Source organism: Mustela putorius, unplaced genomic scaffold (assembly GCF_011764305.1).
Source record: "Mustela putorius furo isolate JIRA1106 unplaced genomic scaffold, ASM1176430v1.1 tig00004007_pilon_pilon_pilon, whole genome shotgun sequence".
Classification (NCBI taxonomy): domain Eukaryota; kingdom Metazoa; phylum Chordata; class Mammalia; order Carnivora; family Mustelidae; genus Mustela; species Mustela putorius.
Genome location: NW_025422145.1, coordinates 13,825,274 through 13,842,910, shown reverse-complemented (window position 1 = coordinate 13,842,910; position 17,637 = coordinate 13,825,274). Strand labels below are relative to the sequence as shown.

Sequence of the window (17,637 nt, the reverse complement as noted above, 5' to 3'; positions counted from 1 at the left end):
CCCCATTCTCCCCAACACACGTCCCCAAGAAGTGAGCCAGGCAGCTCTGTTTTCTGCTGTTTATTGACAGCTGACAGCAGCTCCCTGCTAGGAACCCCCCCTCCCCGCTTGCTAGAGCCCCAGCCTGGGCCGCCCACTGAAGAGAGGCCGGGCGCACCCACCTGGGGAAATACCAGGGCATGACAGTTGGAAGGGGCCCCACACACCCAGATGCCACCTTGGTTGATCCCCTCTGCCCACCCACGTCACAACCGCTGGTTTTCGGCATTTTTTGTTTTGTTTTGTTTTTTAAGAAATGTCAAAGTGGTGCCCAACACACGTGGATCAGCAAACACAATAGATGAGGCCAGTCAGTACTTTTTTGGAAAGAGGGGAGAGAGAGAAGAGAGGGCAAGAACGACCACACGACATAGCCTGGGACCATGAGCAGAAGCATCGGAGGGACTTTGGATGGGGGGGCCCTGGGGAGGGAGGGTCAGGCACACCGTCACACGCGCCACACGCACTCTGGCATGCACGCCCTGTGCCCACCGCTCTCACCTGCCTGGCGTGCCCACGTTGCACGCACAGCTCCCCCAAAGCCCAGGCACACCTCCCACCAGCACCCCTGGAGGGCAGGGAGCCCTTCCCACCAGCTCCTCGGTGTGGAGGACACAGCCCAGCAGCGAGCAAGGCACATCCTTCAAGTTCTTCAGATGCAGAGAAGTTAGGAGAGACAGGGAGGGTGGGGAGGCCCTAGCAGAGCATGGACCCTGCCAGACCCCAGCCTCCTGTTTTGTGCTACTGGGCCAGGGGTCCTGGACAGAGGGAGGGAAGGATAGACAGACAGATGACCAGGGCCTCTAACAGCTTTTGTCTTGAGCTTAGACTTCAGTGGCCTTACAGTTGGTAAATGGTTTTCTATAGAATCAATAATATTTTTCTTTCTTTAAATATATATTTGTTAAAGTTATACCTTTTAGTTTCTCTGGGGGAATCTGCCTCAGCTCATTCCCAATAAATTAATACTCTCAATAGCTTATATTCTGGGGGGTACAGTGGTGCAGGGGCGCAACCCCAGCCCCAGCCCCTTGTGCTGCGCTGGAGCGGCTGGCAGAAGTCCCCACTGGGCAGTTCTGTGCTGGGCATAGGCCTGTGCTCTGCCACAGATCGGGGAGGGGCCAGAGCGGCTGCCTGCCGGGGGCAGGCCCAGCCTGGGCTCAGGAAAGGGGGCCGGGCCGCCCCTCCTCTACCCCCAGCAGGAGGAGCCCGGCCTGGGCGGGCGGGTGACCCAGCAGTTATTGCACGCGGAGCAGCAGACAGGAACGGGCACCCGCCGGGCAGCAGCGTTCACCCAGAGCCCTTGGGTCCCCTGGCCAGGCCCGGCCGGGCCCAGGCGCAGGCGTTGTGCTTGTGCCAGGGACGGGCAGCATGGGCCCGACCCAGCCCGCCTGGTCCCCGTCAGCTGGCCGCCCTGACCGCTCGCGCTGCGCCCAGAGGTGCCCACCCTGAGGTAAAGGTCAGTGTGCGGGCCGGGACCCGGGCGGCGCGGGCGGTCCCGACGTGAGCGGCCGCGTCACTCCAGCATGGCGTCCAGCTGGTCGGCCAGGTCGTCGAACATGCTGCCGATGTCGTCCAGTATGCTGCCGGTGCTCTTCTCCTCCGCCGACGAGGGGCTGGGGGCAGGCGCGGCGTCAGCGGGCGGCGCGGGCGCGGAACACCCCGCCGGGGCCCCGCCCTCGGCCCCTCTGTCCGGCCCCCGCTACCCTCTGGTCCCCCGACACGGCTCCACCCTGCCCCGCACGGCTCGATCCCCGCCCTCTCCCCGCCGCCGCCGCCCGGGGTCGCTCCCCAGACAACTCGACGCTGTCCCCACCTCACACAGGGAGAGCCCCACCCGGCCATCCAGGGCCCCGCCCCTCGCACGACGCGACCCCGCCCCGCCCATCAAGGCTCGTCCCCGCCCCCGCTGCCCCGGGCCCCGCCCCTCACGGCTCGACTCCCGGGAGCCCCACACGGCTTGACCGCGTCCCGCTGCCCCGCTCTACAGGCCGCGACTCCGCCCCTCACGACTCGTCCCCGCCCACGCCGCCCCCGTCGCCCCGCCCTCGACTCCTGCCGGTGCGCCGCAGCCTCGGACCCCCCTGCCGGACAGCCCCCCCCCCCCGGCCCCGCACCTACCGTGCGCCCTGCGCGTCCTCCTGCCGGATCTTCTCTTCCACGGCTTGCAGCGCCGCCGCCAGGCACGCGCTCGTCTCCTCCAGCTTCTGGCGGGCGCTGTCTCCAGGCGAGGCGCCGTCGGGCGCGGCGGGGGGCCCGGCGGCGGCGGCGGCGGCGGCGGCGGCAGCGGCGCGCGGAGGCTTGGCGGGCACGTGCAGCGCGGGCGCGCCGGGGGACGGGGGCTTGGCGGGGCTGGCGCTCAGCGAGGGCGGCGTGCTGGCCGGCTTGGCGAGGGCGGTGGGCGGCTGGCGAGCCGGCGAGGGCGCGGGGGACGGGCTGGCACTGCCCGACTGCAGCCCCGCGGTGGCCTTGGCCGGCTTGGGCGCCGTGGGCGGCGGCGGCGGCTTGGGAGACACAGGCGGCGGCGTGCCGTGGGCGCGCTTCACCTCTGCGGGGAGGAGGAGACTCGCACCGGAGTGGGACGGAGGGAGGCGGCGCTACGCGCGCGCGGCGCTTCCCGCCAGGACCCCTGCGGCAGCGCCGCTCCTGGTCCCCCGCCCCGGAGAAGCCGGCCGCTGCCCCTCTGACCCTTGGTTCCCGGCAGCCGCCAGGCGGCGCGCTTCGCTATGCATACCTGCCAGCGCCACCGTTTCCAGACCCCTCCCCGTCCGCCCCCTACGCCGGACCCGCATCAGGTGTGGCCTGCCTCAATCACTGGCCCTTGGGTTGCTTGAATACCACAGGGCCTCTGCACCTCTGATCCTTCTGCTTGGAAGCCCGCTCCCTCCCTCTACTGCTGGGGTCGGTCTCCAGCCTGGTCAGAGATCTCGGTGATCCAGCCTGGTGCACCTGACCTCCCTCCACAGGTGCGGTTATCCACGGGTTTCTGTGCCTCCTTCACTGAGCAAAGGAATGAACATCCACCCTCCTCCCAGTTCTGGGCCAGCAGAGTTGTCCAGTGGGTGAGTGGATGAGAGGGTCTGAGGACACTTTCCCACCCCATTCCACCTGGCTTGCTCAAATCCAAGAAGAGGAAAACCCCTCAGACCATGCAGTGGGGAGGTGGGGAGGGGCCCTTCTCCAGCTGGCTCCTTCACCTACCTGGGCTACCAGGACCTGGCAGCGGCACCTTCTTGGAGGCAGGCGTCGGTGAGCCCTGGATCTTGGGCACCGGCTGAGCCAGCACGGGTTTGGGAGAGACTGGCGGCTTCACTGGCTTCCGGGTATCAGTGTCAGGCAGGGGCAGGGGGGGAAGGTGCAACAGGTCGGAGGGTGGTGGTTCTGCAGGTGGGGGTGGTGGGGGCAGTTCAGGGGGCCCAGCCTGCTCCGAGGTGGGTCTGCGGCGCACGGTGCCTGTGCCATTCTGGTACACGGACAGTGGCGGGGGTGGCTCGGGACCTGCCTCCCGCTCCTTGGCCTTGGGCCGGCGCTTGACTGTGTCAGACTCAGTCAGGATGAACTTGACGTTCTCCTGCTGGCTCTTCTTGGCTCGGATGCGCCTTTTGAGCGTGGCACTGGCCTCCACCCGGGCCAGGGGCGGACCCTCCGCACTTGCCTCACCCTTGGCTGGGCCTCGAGACCGCTGCCGGGTGGCACCGTCCTCCACGAAGTGGCCGTGATCTGCGGGCCCCCCTGACTCCCCAGGCCCCCGGCGGGCAGTGGCCAGAAGTCCCGTCACAGGCCCGCTGAGCGTGCGACGCCGGTTCACTACCTCACCGTCAGGCCCGATGGCTTCCTTGTGCTTCACGGAGGCCAGCACTGTGGCAACCCGGCCTGGCTCCGGGCTGGCAGGGCGAGGTGTGGGGTGGCCCTCCGGGGGCCTGCGGGCCGCACGGCCCCCACCCCCAATGGAGGACAGCTCTAGCATGGCTGCGATGCTCTTCACGCTGCCGGCGCTGCCTGTGTCCACGCTGCCAGCCAGATCACTAGCCCGCCGGCGCTGTGCCCGCACCCCCAGCCGGCCCTCCTCGGTCCCAGCCCCCTCTGTCTCAGCATCCGGGGCCGACTCATCGGCCAGGTTGGCGCTGGCCATGGCTGAGCTGGAACGCTTGGGGGGGGGCGGGGGGGGCCCCTTCTTCCGGGGCCGCACAGCGAAGGACTGGCTGCGGTTGACGTTCTTGTCAGTGCCGGCGGGCGCTCGCACCGAGTGGCTCCGGCCCACACGCCGCTGGACTGTGGCATAGGGCCCCGCGGCCGCTGGCACCAACAGCTCGTCCCGCTCTGGCTCGCTATCGGATGCTGCATAGCGGTTCAGGCTGTGGGCGCGCTTCTTGGGCCGCCCTGGCTCCGCATCGGCCTCCGGAGGCAGGCACAGCATGGGCACGGGCGGGGGCACAGCCGCAGGGGCAGGCCCGGGAGCCGTGGGCCCAGCATCGCTCTCCACCGGCTGGGGGAGCACGTAGGCAAAGCCACGGTGTGTGGGCGACTGGGGCAGTGAGCGGGGTGACATAGGCCGCTCTGTTGGTGGCAGCAGCTGTGGAGTGGGCTTCACCTTGGCTGTGGCTGGGGTGGGACCGTGAGGCCCCCCCAGGGCCTGAGGAGACCCTGGCTGGGCTTTAGTGGGCGTCTGGGGGGGCGTGAAGTGGCTGGCCCCCGGCGGAAGGACCTGCCGTGGCTTGCCTGGCACCGGGGGTACGCTGGCCCGCTTGACGCTGTGGCCGTGGCGGCTGGGCCGGCTCTCCTTGGGAGGGGTGCCGGGAGCCGGCCCCTCATCCAGCAGGTACTCCTGGCTCCGTGACATGGGGCTGCCAGGCCCGGGAGGCCCATCACCCAGGAGCTCCTGAGAGCTGCTTATGTGCCGTGCCTGTCCACCCAGGCTGGGCTCTGGCCGCATGGAGGCCCTCGGCGTGGGGGGCAGGTGATTGGAGGGCTTCTCGGCAGTGGTGGTGGTAGCGCCCTCTGCCGGGCCGGTCATGGCAGCCTGCAGCTCGCCACTGAGCTCGCTGTCCTGGAAGGTGGTCATCTTAGGAGACTGGCACTCAGCAGGGGCTGGCTCCGCTGGGGTTGGCGACTCAATGGCCATGACTTCAAGCGACTGCGGGGCCTTCCGGTGCAGGGGTCCCCCCTCGTACTTGGCGTACTCTGCCTTCTGTAGTTCTGCCAGTTTCCTCACCGCCAGCATCAGCTTCTTCTGGTGTCCTGAGTGGGGCACGGGGCCAGTCAGGCCCAGGACGGGGGCAGGGACTGGGAGATGGAGGGAGGGGCCCGCGCCTCACCCAGCTTGGTGATGCCAATCTCCTGCAAGTCCTCCCAGGTGATGTCAGTGATGAAGTCAATGTTCTCGTAGCCGTTGTCCACCAGCACCTTGTAGTACTGGGCCAGGCCGATCATGGACAACCACACCGCCAGGTTCGCCTGTGGAGCAGGAGGACACCAAGGGCAGCCCAAGCTGGTGGGCCACACCCTGCTCGCTGCTCCGAGCTTTCAGGGGTAGGGGCACCGGGCCAGCCTGGCACAGACAGACAGAAGGACAAAATGGACAGGCCAGATGTGTCAGCTTTGGAGATAGCGCGACCTCAGTAGGAGCCCAAGGCCAGCTCACGTGCCTGTGCGGACACACGCGAACACACATACACACAGGGACGACCCTATCCTCAGGACACCATTGGGGGGAGGGGAAACACATGCTCTCTCACCTGCCAAGGCAGCCACGGGGATAGCACCCAGGGGACACGACTTGCAACATCACGGACACAGACATACGGCACCATCGGCCAGAAACACACACACACACACACACACTTGCAGCCCGCATCCCAGCCATACACGGGCACCGACACCCTCCATGTAACGCTCACGCCCATTTCCACACCCATGCTGGGCACTGGTCACATAGCCACAGCACACACGCACGGAAACACCCACAATGCTCTTCACCCAGAGCCACCTGTCCACTCTTGTGGCTGGACACCTCTCACCCACCAGCACACAGCACACTTGGTTCCCCCCAGGTGCACAGAGCAGTATGAGGCCCGTGGGACAGGGACGTGCTCATTGGGAGCACCCCCGAGCCGCCGACTGAGTGGGCTGAGGCAGGCCAGGAGAGCAGGAACACACTTGTCATCAGCCCACAGCCCCAGGCCCTTCGGGGGGCAGGGGGCTCTCTCCTAGAACTCGGCGCGGGGCTCCCAGGCAGCATAGATGCAACCGGCCTCAGGCCTGGCTTCCCCAGCCCCAGACCCTGTCACAGCACACAGGTGAGTGCTGGGGCTGGCACAGCCCGCAGTCTGTGTGGGTGTCCGCTGTCCACACAGCTGGCACATGCCGCTCTAAGTGTGGGGGTGGGTGTGCACGCGTCAACAGGCGCCTCAACTACGTTTGGTGCACGTGTGCTGTCTGTGTACATGAAGCAGACACACATGCCCCCATGCACAGCCTGGATGCATCCAGCCCTTCCTGTCCACATGGGGTCCTCTATGGGGTCTGGGTGCACACACAGTGGGCAGCGCTGCCAACTGCCACATGGTGTGGCTGTGTGGCTGCCTAAGGTGGAAGGGGCCCAGGCACTGCCGAGGGACACCTGCCTGGCTTCAGGCTCCCCTTGCCCTGACAAGGTTTCCTGGCCTGGAGGCTGCCATCCCTGCTCCTGCCCCGGGAAGGCTGGCTCCAGTGCCCGTGACGGACAGAGGGTGGATGAGAGCTGTAGCCAGGGAAGCAGTCAGTCTGTCTGTCTGTCTGAGCGCCCCGGGCACAGCCACTGGGGTGCAGGAAGCCTTACGGGTTTGTGCTCAGGCAGCCAGTCAGGGATGCTCAGGCCGCTGATCTCCGCGGTGATCTTCTTCCGATGACCTGGCTTGGTGACCCCAATGGCCGTGAGGTCCTAGGTAGAGGAGAGGCCCATGAGCGGGAGGCCAGGGCCTGAGCTCAGTCACAGCCCTGTTGCCAGCCTCTGGGCGCCTCACCTCCGGAGTCATGCGGCTGATGGTGGGCAGGTCATAGCCAGCGCCGACGAAGTTGGGGGCGTAGAGCTGCAGCTGGAACGTGGAGAGCCACTGGCTCACGGCCTCGGCGCTCTGGAAGACACAAGGCAGCCGCTGCAGGCTCGCCCGCCAGCCGTGCACCCCGGCCACCGGGCCAGGTCCTCCTCCGCTCGGCCACTGGCTGTTCAGTCTGCTGTCCGCTGCTCCCCTTTGTAGCCGGGCCCTGGGGACAGCTTGACCCCGGAGTTCCTCCTCTCGCTGTGCTCCCGGATGCCGCCGCTGCCAGCTCTGTCGGCTATCCCGCCTCCTCCCATGATCTCCAGCAGAAGGGTCCGGCTGCCGTCCGAGCCGCAGGCTTGCCCGTCCCCTCCCCGCCTCCCTGTCCCTGCACCAGGGACACCCTGCGGTGCCCCCACTAGAGGGTCTGGGGGCGGGAGGTGGGGCTCGGGAATGCAGCTGCAGACGGTGCGGCTCGGAGGAACCCCTCCACTCCTGAGCAGGCGGGCTCTGTCCAGAGGTGCGGGAGGACACAGCCAGCCGCTCGCACCTTCCCAGCACAGGGGCCCTTCTCAGCCCTACACACACCTGGTCTTGCCTCACACCCATGCCTCAGGCACACGCACCCACACGCGCGTGCACACACACACACACACACACAGGCGCACGTGCCCGGCTCGCTGTCACCACCCACACGCAGGCACAGCCCTTGCTCACCTCACACCCACGTCACACTTCCCGGACACACCAGCTCACACACACGACCCACGCAAGAGACAACACCTACACACACAGACTGACAGACGGACAGAAGTACGGGCCTGGCCTGTCAAGGGCCCCCAGCCACACAGTGGCCTGACCAAGCAGGCTGCCCGGGAGCCCCTCCCCGCGGCCAGCCCGGGCCCTGTACCTTGCCCTCCGATGCCGGCTCCAGCTTCCTGGGGGGCTGCTCGCCGAACACCTGCCCGGCGTGGGCCGCTGGAGGCGGGGCCCGGGTGGCACCTGGAGAGGAGAAGGTGTGGTGGGGCAGGGGCTGCTCAGGGGGGCCGCCTCCTGGCCAGGTGGGTGGTGTTGTCTCCTTGCTCTTACCTGCGGAGCCTTCTGGAGGCTTGACGGGGCTGTCCCCGGGGCTGGACTCGGAGACAGACTTCTGGGAGAGCACTGTTGCCAGGAGCTACAACCCAGATAGGCAGGCTGGCCGGCGCTGCTCGGTGCCCCGGCCGCCCCAACCCTCCCCCCAGACCACCTACCTTGACCCCTTCAGAGCCTGCATGCAGGGTGTGGCCCCCACCGCCTCTGGCTCCGGCCACGCTGCTCAAGCTGCCACTACGGTCCCCGCCTGTGGACATGAGGGACCCTGTCAGCATGTACTGGCCCGGCCCTACCCCAGGAGACGCCTCCCGCCCTGACCTCCAGAGCTCCCCCACTTACCTGCAAAAGGCTTCCGCAGCACCCAGATCTCTTCAGGGGGTGCCGAGGGCCCTGACGAACTGCCCGCCTGCGATGGGCTTGGTTCAGCGCCGGCTCGAGGACCTGTAGGCCAAGCATAGCCTCCCTGTATCTTGAACCAGCCATGCCTGTGGACCGGACATGGCAAGGGGTGCCCCCGGCCTGGCCCCAGAGCCTGGGCAGAGCAGAAGCCCCTCAGGTCAGTACTGCAGCCTCCTCTGGCCCCCGCTGTCTCCAAGGCACTGAGAGAGCCTCAGAAGTCCCCTCCCCACCCTAGATGTTTGAGAGCAGGACACCCTGGCAAGAGGGCCTAGGCCAGGCTGTCACGCCGGTGGCCCTGTGGCCCTGGGTGGGGGGTGGGGAGCAGAGAGGGTGTACCCCCTCTTCACCAGGAGAGCAGGGAGAGGCAAGAAGTCCCCAAAAGCCTAGATGACCCTGGGTGGGCTGGCCATGACTCCTCACCGGCCCCCCTCTGTCCCCTCAACTCACCTGTCGTTGTCCACACACATCCCCTCTAGGAGGTAAACCATCTCGCAGACCCCCTGCCTGAAAGCAATCCATGCCCTGTGGCCTTGCCCTGAATCCCCCTTCCTCACTCCAGCTGGCCATGCTATACTGGCCTCCTTTGGGGCCCTGACACCATGTTTTCTTCTGCCCCAGTGCCTTTGCATATGTCATTCCTGCCGTCTGGGTGCTCTGCCTGGGGCTAGCCCCTCCCACTTTGTAGTGTCTTCTCTGAGCACCCTGTCTTAAAAGCAGGTCTCCATGCGATAGGTGAATCACCGAATGTTACCCGAAACTAATAAAAATAAATAAAAAGCAGGCCTCCACCCACACCGCTTATGCCATTAGTGGGCACGTTTGCTGGCGCATTTACTACACTGCCCCCTGCTCCCCTCCCTCCTTCAGTGTGAGCTTGAGAGCAAGAGTGCCACCCACCTGGATCCCTGTCTACTCCTAGCGGCTGGTGGGCACCGCCTAGTAAAGAAACGAGGGCCTTGGTGTGGGGACGCCAACAAGACAGCTGGCAGGATCCCACTCGGGGCCCCCCAACCAGCAGTGACCTTGCTTTCTTCTGGTCCCCAAGCCCAGGCCTGGGTGGGACTTGCCTGCTCGTTTCACAATGGCCTCGCCCAGGGACGATGGAAAGTAGCCCACCCGGTCATTGCCTGTCCGGTTGTCATGGATACAGCCCTTCCACCGGCCATCCGGATGCTGCTCGAGGACCTGGCCAGAGGAGGTGAGAGAGCATGCTCAGGGAGATACTCCTCCAGGTCCAGCTCCAGTGGGTGGGTAACCTGGGCCTCCCTTCCAGGACCCCAGACCACGGGTGTGGGGTGAGCACACGGGGTCCTGCCTGTCCTCCCTCCTGCAGCCCCAGGCTGGCCTTACCGTGATGATGTCCCCAGCTTTCACATTGAGACTGGTCAGGTCGTAATTATTGCAATAATCCTTGGTTGCCCGGACCTGCAGGGCTGCCGAGGCCTCTGGGGACACAGGAAGCAGAGCCCCAAGTCCTGGGAGCTGGCCTGGCCAGGGCCCCCACTTCAGCGCCCAGCCCTGGCCCCAGGCCCACCTCGTAGCAGCTGCTTGATCTCCTTGCTGGCCTGGGACGTGGTGAACTGGTGCACAATGTCCAGGGCCGTCTGGCTGTAGGTGTTCCTCACATGGGCATTAATCCCATTCTGTATGTGCCAGAGGGGGTGGCCCGTCAGGAGACCCCATGCTCCCACCAGCCCCCGCCCCCTCGGCCCCCTGACTCACATCCAGCAGAAGCCGAACCACTTCTGTCTTCCCACAGAGTGCGGCTTCGTGCAGGGCCGTGCCAGCCTTGGTCTGGCGGTTAATGTCGATGCCAGCTTGGAGGAGGAGTCTGGAAGGAAGGAGGGCAGGCGGGCGGAAGCAGGCAGCCCCTTCCATCCCACCGTGCCTGCCGGGCCCCCATGCCCAGGACCGCCCTGCCCAATGACACGGTGTGTGACAGTGACTGAGCATTTGTGGAAGTGCTGGCCCCTCCTCCTGGGGGGCCCCCACACTGACAGGAACTGCTGTCGGGTCATCCTAGCACAGCCACAGCTGGGATGCCCACTTTACAGAGGGGAAAACTGAGTCTCAGAAATGGTAAGTGTCTCCACAAGATTGCCCAGCATGTGGCGGGACCCCAACAGAGCCCGGGCCTGGGGCTGTAGCCATGGTCCATTCCCCAGCCCCCTCCAAGGCACCCTTTTCTGGGTGGGGCCAGGCAGCCTGACCACATCCCATGGCTTAGGACATCACTGCGGGAGCATGAAGTCTGCAGCCGGGTCCACCCGCCACCCACCGGCCCCGCACACGGCCATACCTGATGATGTCAATGTGGCCGTTTTTGGCCGCCAGGTGCAGGGGGCTGGTGCCGTTGGGGTCCGTGGTGTCCCCCGGCCGGGGCTCCAGCAAGGCCGCACACATGTTGCTACTCAGGAGCAACTGGACCACCTTGAGAGAGGGGGGCCCAGGGGCGGGGCAGGGGGTCACGGGGGCGTCTCCCCATTGCCACCGCTCCTGGGGGGCAGCCGGGGCCAACAGAGCCCCACGTGGCACTCTGGAGAGACTTACCCCAACGCGGCCGAACTCACAGGCCAGGTCCAGAGGCGTCTTCCCCGAGTTGTCCACCATGCACGGGTTGGACTGGTGCTGCAGCAGCATCTCTGACTATGGGGCCACGGCACGTAGTCAGCACCCCCCGATGGCTGTGGGGCTCATGCCGCCCCAGCACCCCACCCCCCGGGGGTGTCCCTTACCACGTCGTAGTGGCCGTGCTGGGCCGCCAGGTGCAGAGGGATATGGCCCTCGTCCGATGGGATGTTCACCGCTGAGCCCGCCTTCAGCACCAGCTTCATGGGCTCCTTCCGCCCCTGCCAGGCTGCGTAGTGCAGTGGCCGCATGCCTGGGCACAGGCAGGGGTGGGGTGGGGGCTGTTGGGAGCTGGCCCTTGACCCTGCACCCATGCCCGGCCTGCAGGGCGCTGAGCCCAGGACAAGCCCCCTCGACCCACAGGGAGACTCTGGTCTGGAGCTTCTGCCTCGGGAGCCTCTCCATCTCTAGGGACTCTGCCCCGGCCCTCGACCCCCTGACCCTGCTCTGAGGTCCCTGGCCGGCCTTGCCTTTGTTGTCCTTGATGTCCACAGCAGCCTGGGCCTCCAGCAGCAGGGTGATCAGCTCTGTGTTGCCATTCAGGGCTGCATGGTGCAGGGCAGAGAACCTGGGGCAGGGATGGGCACGCATGGGTAAGGAGCCCGGCAACCCAGCCTTCCACAGCACCCCCGCCCGCACCCCATGCTAGCTTGGTATTCCCTGTCTGAAAACTCACCCGTCAGGGTCCTGAAAGTTGACATTGATCTTCTTGGTGGAGCCCAGGAGCTCTAGTGGGGGTGGGAGAGAGACAGTGAGGGGGGCTCCGGCCAGCCCCTGTGGGCACCGGACCCCAGAGCCAAAGCTGTCTTCAGTCTTTAATCAAGAAACACTTGGTTCGTTCAGCTCCATCCCCTGAGCTCAGCTTTTGGACCCCGGCTTTCCACCGAACGAAGGGGTTGGCAAGTTCAGAGAGCCAAGGGCTCTGGGCCTGTCCCCACATGAGGACGGAAGCCAGAGCCGTGCACCCACACAGACACACACACTCATGTGCACACGCACCCCCTCCTCGGGGACGCTGGCGAAGCACCTGCTGGTGGCGGGAGAGAGCCGGCACAATCTGTTTCTCAGAAGGACCCAGATGGGGCCGGGGGTGGCCTGGGAAGGCTGGAACACCCGGAAATTGGGGTATCTCTGGGGGAAGATCTGCATATTCAGGGTGCAGCCTCCCCCCAGTCTGAGCCCTGGGCTTGCCCATGTGGCTGAGTCCCGCCTGGTGGGGCAGGAAGGGGAGGCAGGCGGGTGGGCTGGTGGCCCTGCGTGACCACACTGGAACGGCCACCACATCTCTGGGGGCCCATCTGGGTCCTGGGATCAGTCTGCCCGAAGCCCGAAGGGCCCAAGCCCTCCCTTTGCGGCCCTTTTCCTCCTGGGCCTCCCCGGTCTTGGCCTCCCCAAGCTGACTGCTGGAAGAGGAGAGCCCCCCGACGCCCTCCCTGTGGGCTCGGGGCCAGCCGGACTCAGGCCAAGCCCCTGCCTGTCTGGGCCATGGTTACATAACCCATTTGTGGGTCAGTCACACTGTGAGGGAGGGGCCGGCAGGACAGAAGCCCCTTTGTCCAGGCCTAGGACGGGGTGGGGGTGGGGGGTCCCTGAGAGCAGGAACCCAAGGGAGTCACAGAGGGGCTAATCCAGGACCTGCTGGGTGACCCACAGCATCCTGAGCAGCTCCACCCTCAGCCCCGATGGCCCACAAAGCCCACGAAGGCAGATGGACCTGAGTTCAAACTCGCACTGGGCCCTTACTAGCCCTATGGCCTTGGTCTTGAGCTCAAAGGGGGCTAAAGGGGCCAGCCTCATAGGCCTAAGGGCGTGTCCACCGTTAGAGCATGAAGGGTCTGGCACGGAGTCCATCAGTAAGCCGCGGCTACCAATATTAGCTCTGTGGGACTCCCACCCCACCCCTCTGTGAGGGGCTCCTCACGCACAGGGCAGGGCAGACGCTTCTCCACATCCCACCCCTTCCCTCTCCTCACTTTGCTGGCCCTGACGTCCATCTGAGGGGGCAGCAATGCCACCCTTCCCTCAGTGATCCAGGCCAAAGCCTCGGAGTCAGCCCTGAAAGTAGCTTAAAGCGTCTCCATCGGCAAATTCTATTGGTTCTTCGTTCAAGACCATCTCAAGGCATACTCGGAATCCTACCACTTCCCACCTTTCCAGGGTGTCCCCACCCTGACCAGGCCAGCCTCTCCTGAAGGATCACTGCCATCACTTCCCTACCAGCATCCTTGCTTCTGCCCTGCCCCTTGGTCTGTCCTCCATACCTCTGAGGTCAGGGGGACCCTGTGAGAATATGAGTCAGATCCCAGAGCCACCCCTCCCTCTTCTGAAAACCCCCCAACAGCTCCCATATCGTGGGGGCTGAGGGCCAGCCCTGGACAATGGCCCTATAAGACAGAGCCCTCCTGCATCACTTTGACTCTCTCATCACCCGTCTTCCAGCCACATAAGCCTCCTTGATGATGCTCCCACACACCAGCCGCCCCTGCCACAGGGCCTTTGCACATGCTGTGTATATGTGTGGGATGCTGTTCTTCCCCCAGTTATCCCCATGGCTCCCTCCCTCATGTCCTTCAGGACTTCATCCACGTCACCTGCTCCGAGGAGTCCCGCTGGGCTCCCCATATAGAACGGCAACCCCATCCTGTCCTGTGTCTGCTGCATTTCTCTCTCCTGCTCTTGTCACTACCATTTATCTTGGCTGTTGTCCATCTCTATCACTAAAGTACAGGCTCCAAAAGGATGAGGGTTTTTAAAAATCTATTTTGCTCGCTGTTGTATCTTTGGTGGCTGAAACAGAACTGTGCACCTACAAGATGTGGGGCAAATGGTCCTGAACTGATATCCCCGACCCCCTACATTGCTGTCCTGGAGCGCCCCCTCCCCAACCAGGGCCAGCTGGTCTCCCCCCAGAGTAACTCTGCCCAGCTCTGATGTTTGCTGCCACTTCTTGTTAGTTCCCCCACCCCTAGCATGACCACGGCTGCTGGCACTAACATTTTAGAGAGGCTAGAGGTCAAGACCCAGGACCACGCACAGACACCAGTGGGGAGATGGAGTCTCCATCCAGAAGACTACTCGCTACACAAGGTGGGGGTCTCATGAGGTCATCTCACCCACTCCCTGCTGCAGGTCTCCTCAGAGAAGAAAGTGGAGGGGAGCCTGAGATCTTGGAGCCCCCCCCCCAATTCGCAGGGGGGACCCTGGGTTCCCAGGGAGACAGGTACTCTGAATGAAGCTGGAGCAGGCATGGCCAGAGGGGTCTGAGCAGGGAGTGGGGAAGGGGGTATCGATGCGACGACAAGTGGGAACCAAGATGAAGTCCCCAGAAACCCCTCCCAGGAGCCCCTTTCTCTTCCACAAGGGCACTAGGTCCTGCAGCTACCACGTGGGTAATGAGCATAGACTTCATCTCCACCCCACCCCACATGGTGGGCTCTCCCAGCTCCTGTCACTCAGTCCTCTAACCGCTTTCCTGGGACCATCCTGCCTCTGAGGTCAGCCCCAAACTCCAGGCTGCAGAGGCCCTGGGGGAGCTGGCCTCAGCCCCTCTCCCACCCTGCCCTTGTGGTCTCCCTCTACGCCCTGCCCAGAGGCTCCTCCAACCACAGAAGCCCCTGGTCCGCCGGCCCACAGAGCCACGTCTGTCTCCTGTAGGGATGTGGTCCTGGCCTCTGTTGGCAGCACATGGCAGGGCACTCCCTCAGCCTCCCTAGGGCAGGCCCGGAGCTCTGGGCCTGACGCTGCAAGGGAAGCATTAGTGGGCCAAGGTGAGAGGACGCAGGCGCGCTGGTCTGTAGGTTGCTGTGAATTCGGGGTAGGGGACGTGGGGCCAGAAAAAAGGGCAGACGTCCCTGCTCAGCAGGAGGCCAGGCCCACCCTGGGAAGCTCCCTCCAGAGCAGTGTCTATCAAGGACAGCGGCCAAGGGTCCCAGTGCCCGAGCACGCATGACAGGGGAGGACCCCTTTGAGGCGGGATGGCAGGGCTGACCGACCCCAGAGCAACACTCAGGGGGTGGTGTGGTGGGAGGGTGCGAGTAGGGGGTGGAGGTCATGGAAACATGAGTCATGGGAAGCCGTCCGGAGTCTGGCTGGTGGGGGGGTGCCTGAGAGAGCACCACTGGGTGCCCCCCATCCCATGGCCCAAACTCCAGCTGCACTTTGCTGAATCAAAATACATCTTACTCCAAAGCAGGCCAGTGTTGCCATGACAACTGAGCTAATTCATGGAGGGATTTCTCTGTCTGACTTATTATGCCCGCCCCTGTGAGTCAGAGGGCCCAGATACGGGGGCCAGGGCAGGTGTCTCTCCCAGAAAGCAGACCAGGCAGGGACAAATGCCAAGTTTCAGGTGGACACCCGGGTAAAGGGACAAGTCCCTACACCACCCCAGGATGACTGAACCGGATGCCCCACTTCCCTGGAAACCCATCCCGGGCTGCCTCAGGAAACAGTCCAAGTCAGCACTTCCTGAGGACTTAAGAAAGGCCTGGACTTCCTGTGTGTTTTCCCGTGTTCTTCCAGCAATGCTATGAGGCAGGGACCCCAAGTGTCCCCATCCTACAGGTGAGGAGACTGAGGCCTGGAGAGCTGGAGTCAGCGGTACCCAAGGTCCCATGGCCACTAGGTGGAAACCGTCACCTAGCCTTCCACCTCTCAATCCCTCCACCTGCTTTCAAGGCTCAGCTACGGTACCTCTGCCTGGAAGCCCTCCCTTTTTGAGCCCTGAGGCCCTGATGCCAGCTCCAGCTGGCAGACCAGCCCTGGGCCCCAGTGTGGAAGGCAGAGCCAGCCTGTATCTGGGACCCCAAAAGGTTCTGGAACCGCACGGAGCAGACGGGGCTGCAGCGGGAGGAGTCCTCCTGCTGCTCAAGGACCTGCCGGGGGCCACCAGCCCCAAGGCCAGCTCGTTCTCAGCACGCTTCCTGGAGAAAGGGGAGGGGCCTCCCTGGGTTACCTAGAGTCTCTGGGGGTGGGGTGGGGCATGGGGCACCCTGACCCCACGTGCCATCCTGTGGAGCCCTGTCTGTGCCCGCACAGGTGCCCCGACACACTGACACGGCCATACGTGCGCAGCCGCACACGCAGCTGGTCCACACACCCATCCATCCATCTCCAGGGGCCCCGGGGGAGGCTCTGGGCTGAGCTGGGATGAGTGCTGGGATCAGGACTCCAAGCTCCCAACCCTTCCCAGGGGCCCTCACAGCGCAAGCTCAGGATGGCTAGTGGGAGCCCCCTCCCCCCTCCTCCCCAGCCCCTTTCCGGGCAGGGAAGCCAGAGAGGACCAGAGTCTGTGGCAGGGTCTACACCTGCCTGGAGCCCAGCCTGCCCTGGGCTGGGCGACCTTGGGCCTCTGCTCCCCTATGAGTAAATGGCCCCCAGCCGGCCATGCCTGGGCAGCCACACCCCCAGCATGGTCCTGCCCCCCATTCCCTGCAAAGCGTGTTATTAAACATGGGGCGTGGAGGGGGTCTGACAGGGACCGGCAGCCCTGTGGTCGCCCCTCACCGCCAGGCCCCCCTCCCTCTCTCCACGGTGGAGAAGGGGGGTCGGCATCCGCCTCGCCCTTTGACAGTCCAACAGAGCCCTCCAGCTGTCAGCCCGTAGCCCGGGAAGGGAGGGGGACACCCGCGGCCAGGTGACGTTCTGGGGGCGCTGGCTGGGGGGCTCCGGGCGCTCGGAGCCGCCCCTCCTCTGGCGCCGGGGGCGGGGAGGAGACCGAGGGTCTGGACGCTGCTGGCCCCGCCCCGCCCCCAGGGACCCGACAGCATCCCCCCCTCGCCGCCCCGCGCCCGGAGGGATGTCGGGGGGAGGGGATCGGCGCCCGCGGGGCCCCCGCCCGCCCGCGCCCCCCGCACTCACTGGCCTTCCCGGGCCGCGGCCTCTGCAGCAGCCTCTGCGCGGTCCCCACGTCCTCCGCCTTCACCGCCTGCACCAGCTCTTGCTCCTTCCCCATGGCGCTGCCGGGCCGCAGCGACGCGGCTGCGCTCCGTGCGCTCGGCGCGGCTCAGAGGCGGCGGCGGCGGCCCCGCGGCCCCGGCCGCATCCTCCTGCCTCCCCCGCCGCCTCCGCCGCCGCCCGCTCCCCGCGCCGTCCTCGGGCTCGGGTTCGGGCTCGGGCTCGGGCTCGGGCTCGGGCTCGGGCTCGGGCTCGGACTCGGGCTCCCGGCGCTGAGGGGCGGGGAGCGCGTCACGGGCGGGGGGCGGCCCAGGGCGGGGGCGCGGCACCTGGCGCCGCCTCCCGGACGCCTGGGTCCCCCTCCTGCGGCCGCTGACCTCCGTCCGCCCGCGCCGGCCGCGCGCCCGGCTCCTTGGCTCCGCCCCTACACCGGGCCCCGTGCTCCCGAGACGCCCCCTCCCCACGTGCGGGCCGCGCCGGCCGGGCGGGCCTCTGCCGACAGCAGGCGGCCCGGGGCGACCGCCAGGGGCCGGGGACGGCAGCCGCCGGGGTGGGGGCTGGACACGGA

General features: G+C 65.7%; 1 protein-coding gene across 2 annotated transcripts; it reads right to left on the bottom strand.

Annotated features, from left to right (window-relative positions):
• Nucleotides 1–47: 47 nt before the first annotated feature.
• Nucleotides 48–17,237, bottom strand: CASKIN1 (CASK interacting protein 1). 2 transcript variants are annotated; one of them, XM_045071922.1, is made up of 20 exons: nucleotides 17,034–17,237; nucleotides 11,851–11,902; nucleotides 11,645–11,742; nucleotides 11,282–11,427; nucleotides 11,097–11,192; nucleotides 10,846–10,976; nucleotides 10,269–10,377; nucleotides 10,081–10,189; nucleotides 9,897–9,991; nucleotides 9,614–9,731; nucleotides 8,487–8,588; nucleotides 8,306–8,394; nucleotides 8,145–8,229; nucleotides 7,966–8,057; nucleotides 7,041–7,151; nucleotides 6,857–6,958; nucleotides 5,355–5,493; nucleotides 3,241–5,277; nucleotides 2,161–2,587; nucleotides 48–1,655 (listed from the first exon to the last, which is right to left on the bottom strand). In XM_045071922.1, exons 1-20 carry the CDS (start codon nucleotides 17,125–17,127, stop codon nucleotides 1,556–1,558), a joined length of 4,332 nt encoding a protein of 1,443 aa, XP_044927857.1. In that variant the 5' UTR covers nucleotides 17,128–17,237; the 3' UTR covers nucleotides 48–1,555. The 2 variants fall into 2 exon arrangements, with proteins under 2 accessions (XP_044927857.1, XP_044927858.1); XM_045071923.1 differs by lacking the exons at nucleotides 6,857–6,958; nucleotides 7,041–7,151.
• Between the last annotated feature and the right edge of the window lie 400 nt (nucleotides 17,238–17,637).

Bases quoted from the DNA above. Each gene is read 5' to 3' on its own strand.
- CASKIN1 (XM_045071922.1), bottom strand. From the start codon at position 17,127: ATGGGGAAGGAGCAAGAGCTGGTGCAGGCGGTGAAGGCGGAGGACGTG. The intron at 10,977-11,096 runs GTAAGTCTCTCC...CCCTCTCTCAAG, and splicing joins GTGAGTTCGGCCGCGTTGGG to GTGGTCCAGTTGCTCCTGAG. The intron at 7,152-7,965 runs GTACAGGGCCCG...TGTGTCTTCCAG, and splicing joins AGCCGGCATCGGAGGGCAAG to AGCGCCGAGGCCGTGAGCCA.